This window comes from Xiphophorus maculatus, chromosome 10 (genome assembly GCF_002775205.1).
Source record: "Xiphophorus maculatus strain JP 163 A chromosome 10, X_maculatus-5.0-male, whole genome shotgun sequence".
In the NCBI taxonomy this organism is placed as follows: Eukaryota; Metazoa; Chordata; class Actinopteri; order Cyprinodontiformes; family Poeciliidae; genus Xiphophorus; species Xiphophorus maculatus.
Genome location: NC_036452.1, coordinates 5,089,352 through 5,101,729, shown reverse-complemented (window position 1 = coordinate 5,101,729; position 12,378 = coordinate 5,089,352). Strand labels below are relative to the sequence as shown.

Here is a 12,378-nt window from a genome sequence, read left to right as displayed (position 1 = left end):
CATTATTAATCTACAAAAACAGAGAAAAAAAACAAGAAAATTAACCAGGAGAAATATGAAACCCTCCCTCGACAACAAGATTCAATTATATTTTGCTTAAAGTTACAGTTATTACTTTTAAAACATTTAAAAAGTGATTATATGAATGTATTTAGCAAGCTACTAAACTGAAATGATACTTTTAGACATTTAGATGTACTGGATGAATGAAGAAGCCACTCCTGAAATTCCACACCCACTGAGCTCAAGCTAGCTTGTTTGCATAATGCAATATAATGTAGTGTAATAACATATCTTTGTCATTATGGTTTTACACATGACTTTTTACAAGCCAGTAAAATCTGATGGGAAATTAAATCCATCCTGCACAGGTTATCGGCCTAACTTAGGAACACAGGCAAGGGCAATTTTTTCTTCTATACTCTCAGTATGATTATTCAAGTATAAACAGTGTGAATCACAAATCAGTGAGACTTCAGACAACATTTAAGAGGGGTTTTCACATTTTCTCACTAAAATCTTGTTGGACAAAGTGACAGTGGTGCAAAAGCTCTGTCATTTTGATATATCACACTGACATGCAGCTGTAGGTTTTGTATAATTTGCATTCTTCTAAATTATTTAATTGACACAATTAAATGTACGTTCATAAAATTGCACCCTAAATGCAAACAGTAAGATGGAGAGAGAAAAAAATGCAAGAATAATAAATAGATAATAAATTGGTTTTGTTCATAAAATTGCATCCTAAATGCAAACAGTAAGATGGAGAGAGAAAAAAATGCAAGAATAATAAATAGATAGGGAAAGGTAGTTGGGAAGTGGTAGAAGTGGAGGGAAGACGTACGAAAGGGGTTTACAGTTTTATTTTCCAGGGAAGACCAGGAAAATAAAATATTAGAAAATCTATCTTCAAAAGACAAACACAATGTTGTTGAATGAAAAATAACTTGAATTCTTTATCTTAATATATTGGAGTTAGTACATTCATGAAACTGTTACACTTTATTAAACAGTATGCATTTTACCAACTTTTTTTTTTGTTTTTACAATAAACCACTGAGCCATGCTTTCATAATTTTAATACATCTTATTTTTTTCTTAGAAACTGAGTTAACTTCCTTTGAGTTAATTTGAGAACTTGATGACAAAACTGAGCTGATTAGTTACAAAAATTGACGCAGTTTATCTGATTTCACCATACCAGACTGAAAAAGTCTTAAAAACAAGACACATTTATGGAGTATTAAATCTCAACTTCAATTCTCTCTGCCTGTATTAAACTGTTCAGTGAACACCTCAGACCTCCACAGCCTTCGCCTGTCTCCTCTCACGACCCGTCCTCTGCACCCATAATTCCCCGCTCCGGGACAAGATGGAAGAAAGCAGCGACCGCCGGAGAACAATGTTTTGGCAATAAAACCCCCTCAGCGGCGAATACGGAGAGAATATAGGCACGTTTGAAACCAGCTGCGGTCATGTGTAGGTGAGTGGGAGGCTAAACTGGATTTTGTTTGCGTCGAGCGTGGCGCCTTTTGTCGAGATTTGGGCGAACAATTGCGTGGCTAAGCGCAAACAGGAGATGCACGGAGTCGCAGCATCATTGTTTCTGTTGCATGGGCCCTAATGCGGCTTTCAGACGGGGCAGCTAAGGAGCTAACCTGCTAGCTCGTGGCGGCTTGATTGTTATAAACACAACTCCCACTTGCCGAAGTGAGGAGTGTTATTCTGCTCGGTGTTTTAGAGCGCAAAGCTACTCGGAGCCCAAACGGTAATGAATATTTTGCTGGTTGGGGCTTGGTTGGATTTATCCGCTGGTAATTACAGCCTAAAGTTAGCTATCAATAAATAGAGCGCCAGGGCTGCGAGCAGCCAGACAGATTTGATTTCACGGGCGTCATCAAAGCTGGGGAATTGGAGAATGAGCACTACGTGCCGCAGACATAATTTCAAAGCAAACGTGCTATTTCACCCATTTAAAAAATTAATAAATAAGCCACTATTTTCCCCGGTTTGTTCAGCTAATCCCTGACTTGTATACTATTGTTTTCTCAATGGGTTAATAAACGTGTGAATCGCATTAAATCACGAGTCCTATTTTAGCTTTAGCTAGCTTAGTAGCAACTCCAGGTAACATGCTAAAACGTTACAATGTCGATTTTAAATTGATTTTATAGACTAAATTTAGATATATATATGGTGTATTTATTTTTAAAGTTATCCCTGGCTCATTTGAACGATATAAATTGGTTTTGGGGGTGAATGGATTAGGTTGTTTTGGTTGAGGACGCAGAGATGCTTTGATTGTCTCATTGTAGCACGCTAACTATGCTAACTAGCTGGCTAACTATTATGCATCACAAAAGCTCATCCGTTTTCTGTTGAATGCGGCGTCGCGTAGCCAAATGGTCAGCAGGTCTAGACTAAACAATAAATTCTTACGTCGACTTTTCCTCTCTACGTGTTTAGCTACACGTCTCACTCAAAGCGACCGGAATGCGCCTGTCTAATATAACCCCGAAATGTATCCTCAGATTTGACCTAAATATTGTTTTGTTTTAGGGCAAGTGGGCTGAAGCGATTAAACTGCGAGCGTTATCTAGTCAGCCTCTTGACCTTTTGCGTTTATATACAAGTTTCAGTTATAAGTGACTTGTTTTTGCTTCTTTCAAAGTGCGAAAACAAAAGGGATGCGTGTTTAAAAGCTCTATCAATACCAATCATATTTTGGCTACGGTCCAAATCACATGTGGGGCTGAATTTGAAACAATACGAGATGGATTAAACGACTCGGATGTTTTGTCTTGCTCTACGTCATTTTAATTAAGAGACGTTACTTTAAAGCTTCTATTTAATAATAAATACATATGTATTTATTCTGTGTGCAAAACTTGACATTTTGTGCTGTCACATAACGCAGCTAGATAGTGCCACTTCTACATGTATGGTTATGTGATATCTTATTTCATAAGGTGTTTTAGCATTTACATTGTATGTATTTAAAAAGCAAACATACATTAGTAAATATTTGTGAGGTTTTGGATTTATTCCATTGTGATGATCAGGCCTGGGTATCTACTATTTACACAATGAAGGTCGTTTCAGCTTTTATTTGCATTTTCATCAGTATTTTAAATTAAGAGCTGCACAATAAATTAAACTGATATTGCAACAGTCACTGTTGCAAACAGTGATAGTCACATAGTGATTACTTGTTAGGCAACCATATTTAATTTCATTTATTATATCCTTTTTCCTTATATTATGTTCCCTAAGATGTCTTTTTTAGAGATCTGTAGCTAATTTTTAATCTATAGTTTTTATTGCTCTTTAACTCACCAATAAAACATTTATCTTTAATAACTACAATCAACATTTCATCTATCTCACCTCCCGTGAGTGGCTATTATTAAAAAGAGCTCGAGACACTACATTTTTAAAGAGAAAACTGGACATTTTAGGCTACTTGAGCCTCTTATTAGCAGTTAGCATGAGCAGCTTTACCAAAACAGCAGTCTGTGTGTAGTCCTTAGTGAGCCATGCCTTAACTTTGCTCTATTCTGTTAATACTTATTATTTTCTTAAAGTCTTGTTCTCTCATGCAAACAAGAACTGACTACAGGGTGTTGGGGAAAAGAACAAACACTAAACAAGATTTTCTTTTTAAAAAGCTTGTGGCATCTCTGTTTGATAAAATATCAGATTTTTAGTATCCTGCTGACTGGTTGGTTAGGGTGCTAATCAAGGGCTAATCAAGAGCTAATCAAGCTGAAAATCATCTGATTTAAATCACTAGCTGTGTCGTGGTGCGCCTCTAATTGTGACTTTGCTCCAGTCATGATCGGGTGTGTTTCAGTGGTCTAAGCAAAAGAGATTGCATTTGAGATTAGGAGTTAAAAATATGAGATTTGTCAATAGTTCGCTTTCTTTACATTGTTTTTTTTGTCACACAAGTGTCTGCTTGTTTTGACTTATTCTAATTTTTTCACAAAACAGAGGACTTTATTTTTTACGGACTTCCTTTAAATAACCGAAATGCTTGCAATTTGAGGTGCTAAGAGCTCAACTAATGAAAATGTTGCTTTCAATTTTGTTTTCTGTACTTGTCATATCTGTTTTTATTAAGTCTTTTATTTCTTTTTATCTGTTGTCTTTTCCAGAATGGTCTCCTCCTGCATTCCTCACTAGATTAATTACCCTCCTTCTCCCCCCTGGCACAAAGTAAATCAACACCATGAGTATTATTCAAGACAAGTTAGGCAATGAGTTTCTGCGCAATGGAGGCATGGACCCCAATTTCGCTCCAGGTATGCTTATGTTCAGCCACTTGCCGCCGGTCACCAGCTTCACGCGGCTGGCATCGCAGTCGGTCATCGGCGAGCTTCCCCAAGAGATGATCCTGAAAAAAGAGCGAGATTCGCCGCCGGAACACCAAGGCCCCGTCGCTGCCAGCACGGGCGGCTTCCTCCACAGCATGGGCATTAAGCAGGAGCGGCTGAGCGAGCTGGACTATCGGATGCCCCTCTACAGCGGGGGCGGAGGAATAGGGGTCAACTGTCCTGGAGGGGGCACGGGGAAGAGCAGCACTGACATGCCCGACATGTCGTTCGGCAACCAGCACCAAAATCACCAGAACATGCTACTGCATGACCTTAGCCTCAGCAATGTTCGCTCCTTGGGAGAACAGGTAAGCTGCAGCAGCAGTTCTGGCTTTAAATAATAATTTTCTCTTCTGTGGTTCTTCTTTTCTATTCAGGAGTAATTTAAATGTGCTTTCTTAAAAAAAAAAAAAAAATGCCTGCTTTTGTTTCTCTTTTCAGATGCCTGGAAGACCAGGTAAAGAGCCAAAAGAGTCCTCAGGTAGAAGAGGCCGGAGGAGCAATGGGGATGGGCAAGGAGGCAAAGCACGGAGGAAACGCAATGATCCGTCAAAGGTTAATTCCTGAGCTTTTCCCTTAACGCAATTAAAGCTTACCTGAAAAGGAACTGAGATTTTCAAACAAAAATCTAGACTCAGAACGGTGATGGTTCTGAGTCTAGAAAGATCCATCCATCCATCCATTTTCTGTTCATCCCTAATGGGGTCGGGAGGGTTGCTGGTGCCTATCTCCAGCTACGTTCCGGGCGAGAGGCAGGGTTCACCCTGGACAGGTCGCCAGTCTGTCGCAGGGCAACACAAAGACATACAAGACAAACAACCATTCACACACACACACACACACCCCTAGGGAGAATTTAGATAGACCAATTAACCTAACAGTCATGTTTTTGGACTGTGGGAGGAAGCCGGAGTACCCGGAGAGAACCCACGCATGCACAGGGAGAACGTGCAAACTCCATGCAGAAAGACCCCGGGCCGGGAATCGAACCCAGGACCTTCTTGCTGCAAGGCAACAGTGCTACCAACTGCAAGATCCATTTCAATTAAAGGTGTCAGTTTATGGAACAACCTTGACATTGAGATAAAACAATTTAAAACTCTTTCTGCATTTAAAGAAATTTGAAAATCATTCTAATGAAGTGACATGGCATTGATGTTTGTTGTGTACTTTTTTTTTGTTTATTTAGAATATTCCTATAACAGCCTTCTAAGTCGAATAGCTAATTTCAGATAAAAGTTTTAACTTCTTTCTTCTTGTTTTTATTCATGATTTCTTATACTTGTTACATGAACCATTCATGTTCATTATTGAGTGAATGAAATAAAAAAATAGAATTAAAATGAAAGTATTTTCAAGAAGAAGAAAAAAAAACAATGTTTTTGTATTTTCTCTAGGCTATGATGTTGGATGGGGACGGAGCATGCCTTTCCCCAAACTCAAAACCACATATCTGTGAGCACTGCAACGCTGCTTTCCGCAGCTCCTACCACTTACGTAGACATGTGCTCATACACACAGGTGAGACTTCCTCTTCTTTATTTCATCTCTTCTTTATTGCGATGAAACAAACACTAAAAAAGATTTTCTTTTTGAAAAGCTTGTAGCATCACTGTTTGATAAAATATCAGATGTGTGAATGAAATAAAAAAATTAAATGAAAGTATTTACAAGAAGATACTTGTAAATACTTTCAAGAACTGTGTAACTGTTCTTGCAGTGTAAGAACTGTAAGAATATTACACTGCAATATTTATCAGGTCTTGTATTTAAAAGATATAGGAGCTACAGAGAAAACATCCAGATGAACAGCAGATGAAAGAGATTGAGTCACTGTCCCTGATCTGTTAGAGGCTGCTAGATTTGATAGTAAACTGGTTAGGACCATAATAACAGAGTTTGATCATAAAAAGCAAGCTGTCTGCTCATAACACTTTGTATTTCTGCGATAAAAGTCTGTAGCCGTCACTTGGAACCAGACATGCAGTGATGACTCAGTCGTTACTCACTTGTTTCTCATCATCTTAGTCACTCTCTTTGCTGGGAAATCTTAATTTGATTATTTGAATCTGACCTCATAAAAGGTTTAAAGGATTAGTCACACTTTTAGTTTTGACATTATGTCCACTTCTGTGCTAAAGTCTTTTACCACCAATATTTTTTAATTTATTCCAAATCAGCTCTAATTGACTCCAACTAAAAAAACAAAAGGCATTTTTAGAAATATTTTGTTTATTTTGGTTATGGTTAGTTTATTATTCAGTTGATGTGTATTTATTCATGATGTTTGCTTAACATAACAAAAATGGACATAAATATGCAAATTTGACTCTGGTAAAATGTCTAGGATCCTCATATCTGATTTTCTATTTTTTGCCCATATAAATTGACAAATTTAAATCAACTAATGTGCTGATTTTATATTTAAATCCTACAAGCCAAAGAATCTTCCAAGATGACAAGTCAAATGTTGCACCTATCGCTTTTAAAAATATTCCAGTTTGAGTAATACAAAAATACCTGTGAAATTTCAATTCTCTTTGCAAAAATATGTCCTTTTTTTTCTTTGGTTTTAGCCTGTTATTGGGTCTTATTTTATGTTGTGGGCAAATGTTTTTGTTCTTGATTGTACAGGTGAGAGGCCTTTCCGTTGTAGTCAATGTAACATGAGCTTCATTCAGAAATACCTTCTTCAGCGGCATGAGAAAATTCACAGCGGTGAGTCAGTTATCTAATTTAGTGAGCTGTATTGCTTCATGCCATGATCTTGGCTGAAGTAACCGATTCTGACACTGCTGCTGTTATCGTTCACAGGGGAAAAACCTTTCAGCTGTGACCAGTGTAACATGCGCTTTATCCAGAAGTACCACATGGAGCGACACAAAAGGACACACAGCGGCGAGAAGCCTTACCGCTGCGATACATGCCAACAGGTAATATACTTCCATATTTTCTGTTCTTAAAGGCCCAGTATTACGTAAAATCTACTTTTATTCATTTAAAAAAATGTTGTTCCCTCATCAAAAACATACTTTGATTATTTATGCATGTTTGAGAAATCCTTTAATCTCCCATTGCAACCTTTCATCTGTCCAAAACATGACTTTCCCACTCAGCTCCTTCAGACTAGCCAGCAGCTATTAGCAAACAGCTGATGGAACAGAGCATCAGCTGAGCTCATTATGCGAGCTATTTCTGAGTGCAGTGCTGGTAAAACGAATGTTAAAGGGTTAATAGAGGAGCCATGTTGTGATGACTTCCTGTTGGAGGCCAAATTTCAAGGCGTTAAATTACAAAGTCAAATTTCTTTCAAGCTATATTTGATACATACAGCATTTTTATCACTGATGTTAACATGGTTACTTAATTATACTATAAAATTATACTATGTTGATGTGAAACACATAATACTGCCTTTTTAAATGCTAAGTTTTGATGTTTCTTAGGCTAGTTTGTTGAATCATTTAGTTTTATTCATTATTATTTTTTGTTTTCATGTCTAAACTTAGTCTTATTTTGTTTCTTTCAGTTTTTCTCAAGAACAGACCGGTTACTGAAGCACAAACGGACTTGTGGAGAAGCCATAAAAAAGGGTCTAGATCCAAGCATGCTGGAGCTCAGTGAAGCAGAGCTAGGCCAAGGCAGCTATTCACTCTCTCAGGGAAACTCAACCACCTCTGGACGTAAGAGGGCAAAGTCCAAAAACGGTGAAGGTGGCGAACGCAAGAAGAAAAAGAATGCCCCAGCAGCAGCATCGTCTGGGGCCATGGCCCGCGACCTGGGCCTGCAGGACTTCAGCATGGAGCACCCCTCAGGCTCTGATCCCACCATGCAGGGACGCACCCCCAAACTGGTCTTCAAGAAAACTGGACGCAAAGGGCTAGACAAGGGCCTCCTGTCCCTGGAAGATGGTGCTGATGGGCAGAAACTGTTGGGCCAGAAGCCGGACGCCATGGATCACGTGGATGGTTCTGCCCTTGACAACATGGCTCTACTCCAGGGACCTGGGGGCAGCAAACCCGGTCCCACCACCAGCAGCAACTACGACGATGCAATGCAGTTTGTCAAAAAGCGGCGCTATCTCCACGCGGTCAACAACGACTACGGCGCCGGCTCGCTTCACATGACGTCCCAGGGTAACAACGTGATCCAGGGTTCCCTGGGGCCCGAACCCACTCTGGCCATGCTGGACTCCTCGCCGCTGGAACTCAAACACGACAAATCAGGCATTCCAGACGAGGTGCTGCAAAGCCTGCTCGACCATTACAGCCATAAACCAGAGGGAACCCACCACGATGTGACCTTCGACCTGTCGGACCACCCGCACCACGTGGACCTCCAGCCAGCAGCGCCCGTTACCCCGGAACTGGAAGACGATTCCCCCAACGGCGGTGATAAAACGGCGGTAATGAGCGAGTACTCGAAGTTCCTCCTTCAGGCCTTGGAGCGCACCAGCCATAGTGGGCCCTTCCCCAGCCTCGGCCCAACGGGTCCCTTCCCTCTTCTGTCCAGCAGCTCCAGCCCCACGGGGCCCCTGTTCTCTGACAAGCACGCGTACAGCACCTCGCCTCTGGATTGTGGCTACCCGCCTGCGGTCTCCTCTCCTCTGCCCATTGCCCCGCCTTCGTCGGCTTCCTCTTCGTCGTCCTCCAAGTCCCACTACGGGATGTTAGTGGGGTCCCCCTCTCAGGCGGCCTACCACCTCACCCTGGAGTCCACCAGCCACCAGCAGCTGACTCCGTCTCAGGAGCTGACCGAGCAGCTGGAGAAGCAGCACTCCCCGGGGACCTTCACCCTACCGCCCCAGGAGCTCACCGCCACGGCCGAGGGCACCAAGGGGCCACAGTCCAAGGCCGGAGGGAGCGTGGCGGGCTCCAACGGCTCCACCTACCCCGACCTGTCCCCGCTTAACCCCCCTAAAGAAACCACGTACCAGATCGAGAACTTCGCCCAGGCCTTCGGCTCCCAATTCAAGTCTGGCCGGCGGACCCCTCTGAGCTACGGCAGCGACCCGGGAGCAGAGGTGGAACACAGAATACGGACTCCGGTGTCAGAATTCTCAGGGTATACCAGCTTGTTAGCTGATGTCAGTGAGCCAGTGAGTACAGGATCAAAAACCCCGACAAGCCAAAGTTTCAGATAAGGGTCAGACGAGGTGAAGCCTGTAAGCGGGGCCATTTTCTGTTCTTTGTTTTGGTCGCTGTCCACCCGGCCCCCGCACTCGCTCCAATTTAGTTCCTGTAGCAAAGTTTTTGTTTTTATGAACACTGCCATTAAATGTTAATACAAAATGACCAGGGAGGGTCTTCTATGGCCTCAAAATGCAATTTTTTAAGATATTCTCATTTTTATCATGTAGTCGCCTATGTTTTTGTTTAAGAGTAGTGATTTTTGATATGAACGTATCGTAGATTTAAATGTAATTTAAAAAAAACGTTTAGAGGGTAGCTATTAACTTGCTTGTTTTATTTTTTTCCTCCTTTTTCTGATCTATTTGTGATTTTTTTTTTTTTTTATCAATCATACCATTGTAAAGTAATAAATAATGTTGATGATTTCAATAATAATAACATTGTGTCAGGGAAAGGCCCAGAATTCAAATGGCAAAAAAAGTATATATTGTCTGTTACAAGAAACATATAAACTCAGGAAAATAGGCGAAATTGTGTAATAAGACTTTGTATTATGAGATGCAATTAGCACAGTTTTTACAGGCGTATTTTGAGACTACAAAGCTTTTTTCTTGTCTTATTTAGTTTTTTATTTTGTTACTTGTCAGAACAACAAAATTTACAATACACGGTAATGTTCGGTTTGTACTGCGCATAGCTTTGTCGAGATTATGGTACTGTTGTCTCAATGTGAAGACAGCCACGTCTACATGAATTTCTATCAGCTGTAGCAGCCCGCTGCGTTTCACGTGGCCCGCTTTTTTAAAAAGACGTTTCAACATTACTGAGTATTGTAGCATCAGGTGACTCATTTCTATCCAGAAGTAGCTGCAGGATGTGACGAGCCTCAGACAGTAATCTTTTTATCATGCTGTTTAGTGTTTTTTTGTTGTTTTTTTTTTAAAACAAGTCACCACTTTTCTACTCCACTCCTTGCTGTTCCTGTTTTTGTGTCAATGGAATCAAACAAGCACTTTTTTAAACAAATCATTGGAAACAACAATAACCCATTCAATTTGCATATGTGATACGTGATTATTATGCTAATGGTTATTGCTATTTTTTAAGAGGAGAAAACTGTGAATGGGGAGGGAGGGCGGGTTAACGGGGGGGTCGGCCGAGTGATTTGTAAAGGGCGGCTGTGGGCATTTAAGCGTATTTTCGTTGCTTTTTTTATTTTAAAGGGTAGAACATGGGTTGGGTGGGACTTCCTTTTTTTCTTTTTTTGATTTTGTTTTACGGTTTTTCGGGTGTTGTAAAAAGATGATTTGCCATAATGTTTGTTATTCAATATTTTGAGAGTACCTCTTTGTATTTAAGTGTTTTTGAGAGTCGGGCTGACATGCTGGATCCCTTATATCGGTATGTTGGTTGCATACCCAAACCCTTCTATTTATTTACCAATAGCATCACTCAAACAAACTCTGTAGCAGATCCTTTTAGGCAAATAATCACGGACCTACACCAAATCCCTCCTCTTTGTTTTTCTTTTCTTTTTTTTTTTCCCCTTGAGTCAAAAGAAACACAGTCCAGAAACAAAGTTAAGTTCAATCCACCTCCCCAACCCAAAATGCAGCCCTGCACTCACAAGAATAAACAATGGCCTTCTTTGTCTTCCTTGGCTAAAGCCAATCTGTCCGGCAGCCAGGGTTGATATTTAATTTAGTTGATTTCCTGTGAGCCGTCGCCCCCTCCCCTTCCCTTTCCCACGTCTGTGAGCGCCACAGCTTCACCGGAGACTTCGAAGCTGCTCAGATCAAACGGAACAAAGACCGACTGACCAGCAACTTCACTCCAAACAAACTATGCTTTCAAAGAGACAAAAAAAAAAACGAGTGAATGAGATGGAGGGGAGAGGAAAAAAAAAGACAAAAAGATTGACCTAAATATACCTCATATCATTAAAGCGTTAAAAAAAAAAAAGCAGGGACACGCGTTTTATGTATGTAGTGGACATATTTGTAGTATAGGTTCGACATATTGTATAATCATTTAACACTGCCTGTGTTTACAATTTTAGAGCAAACAACTCATCAAAATGCAAATGTATTATTTTTGTTTTCTGTAAAAAAAAATAATAAAAAATACCATCCACGCCAAGCAGTGTTGAATTATAGATGCCTCATAGAACATTCATTCTTCTCATTATATCCCTTATTTTTGTTACTTGCCATAATGTGTTTTGATATGATCTCTAGAAGGATATTGTTTACAAAAATGTACAAAAACACTAAAAATCTGTTTTGTTTTTCCAATATGCATGAAAACATTTTGTACGGATTTTTTTCTGTCACCTCAATACCAAATTTTTGTAGCAGATGCCCCGCAGTTCCTTTGTCTTATTCGTTCTAGTCCCCTTGTGTTATGATTTCCCAGGCTATACCTGTTATTGAGATGAACGGATTAGAGAAGCCAATAAAACTTTTTGTTACTAAAGTTGTGCGTGATGTGTTTTTTTTTCTTTTTCATAAGAGGTTTGTTTTATAGAAGAAGCATTCAGATCAATCTCAAATGGAAGTTGTTTACATCCCTCGAAGATTTAGGTTTAAAGTTATTTAACTTGACTAAAATGTAACGTGGTCCAGAAAGAGGCTCAACGTAAATCTGAGGAAGAAGCTAAAGATTAGGGTTATGGTAAGGGTAAGTTTTGGAGCTCACCACAAAATGAATGGAAATTAATATCTTTTTTCCCCCCAAATAGTTACTTTGGACAGATGCACGTCTCACTCCATTAGTGTCTCTAGTCCTTTTTATTTTTAAGACCAGCTGAGAGCAAAAAACTATAACACCAACTACCAAATTTGCTAAGTGTTTTTGTGTTAAAACTT

At 40.1% G+C, this 12,378-nt stretch overlaps 1 protein-coding gene across 2 annotated transcripts; it reads left to right on the top strand.

Annotated features, from left to right (window-relative positions):
• The first annotated feature begins 1,356 nt into the window (after positions 1-1,356).
• LOC102222789 (zinc finger protein 281-like) lies at positions 1,357-9,861 on the top strand. Of its 2 annotated transcripts, none has more exons than XM_005804380.2 (7): positions 1,357-1,486; positions 4,161-4,687; positions 4,821-4,934; positions 5,777-5,900; positions 7,014-7,097; positions 7,194-7,312; positions 7,909-9,861. In XM_005804380.2, exons 2-7 carry the CDS (start codon positions 4,235-4,237, stop codon positions 9,520-9,522), a joined length of 2,508 nt encoding a protein of 835 aa, XP_005804437.1. In that variant the 5' UTR covers positions 1,357-1,486; positions 4,161-4,234; the 3' UTR covers positions 9,523-9,861. The 2 variants fall into 2 exon arrangements, with proteins under 2 accessions (XP_005804437.1, XP_023197181.1); XM_023341413.1 differs by lacking the exon at positions 1,357-1,486 and adding an exon at positions 1,596-1,771.
• The last annotated feature ends 2,517 nt before the right edge of the window (positions 9,862-12,378 follow it).

Bases quoted from the DNA above. Each gene is read 5' to 3' on its own strand.
- LOC102222789 (XM_005804380.2), top strand. From the start codon at position 4,235: ATGAGTATTATTCAAGACAAGTTAGGCAATGAGTTTCTGCGCAATGGA. The intron at 4,935-5,776 runs GTTAATTCCTGA...TATTTTCTCTAG, and splicing joins AACGCAATGATCCGTCAAAG to GCTATGATGTTGGATGGGGA. The intron at 5,901-7,013 runs GTGAGACTTCCT...TTGATTGTACAG, and splicing joins ACATGTGCTCATACACACAG to GTGAGAGGCCTTTCCGTTGT.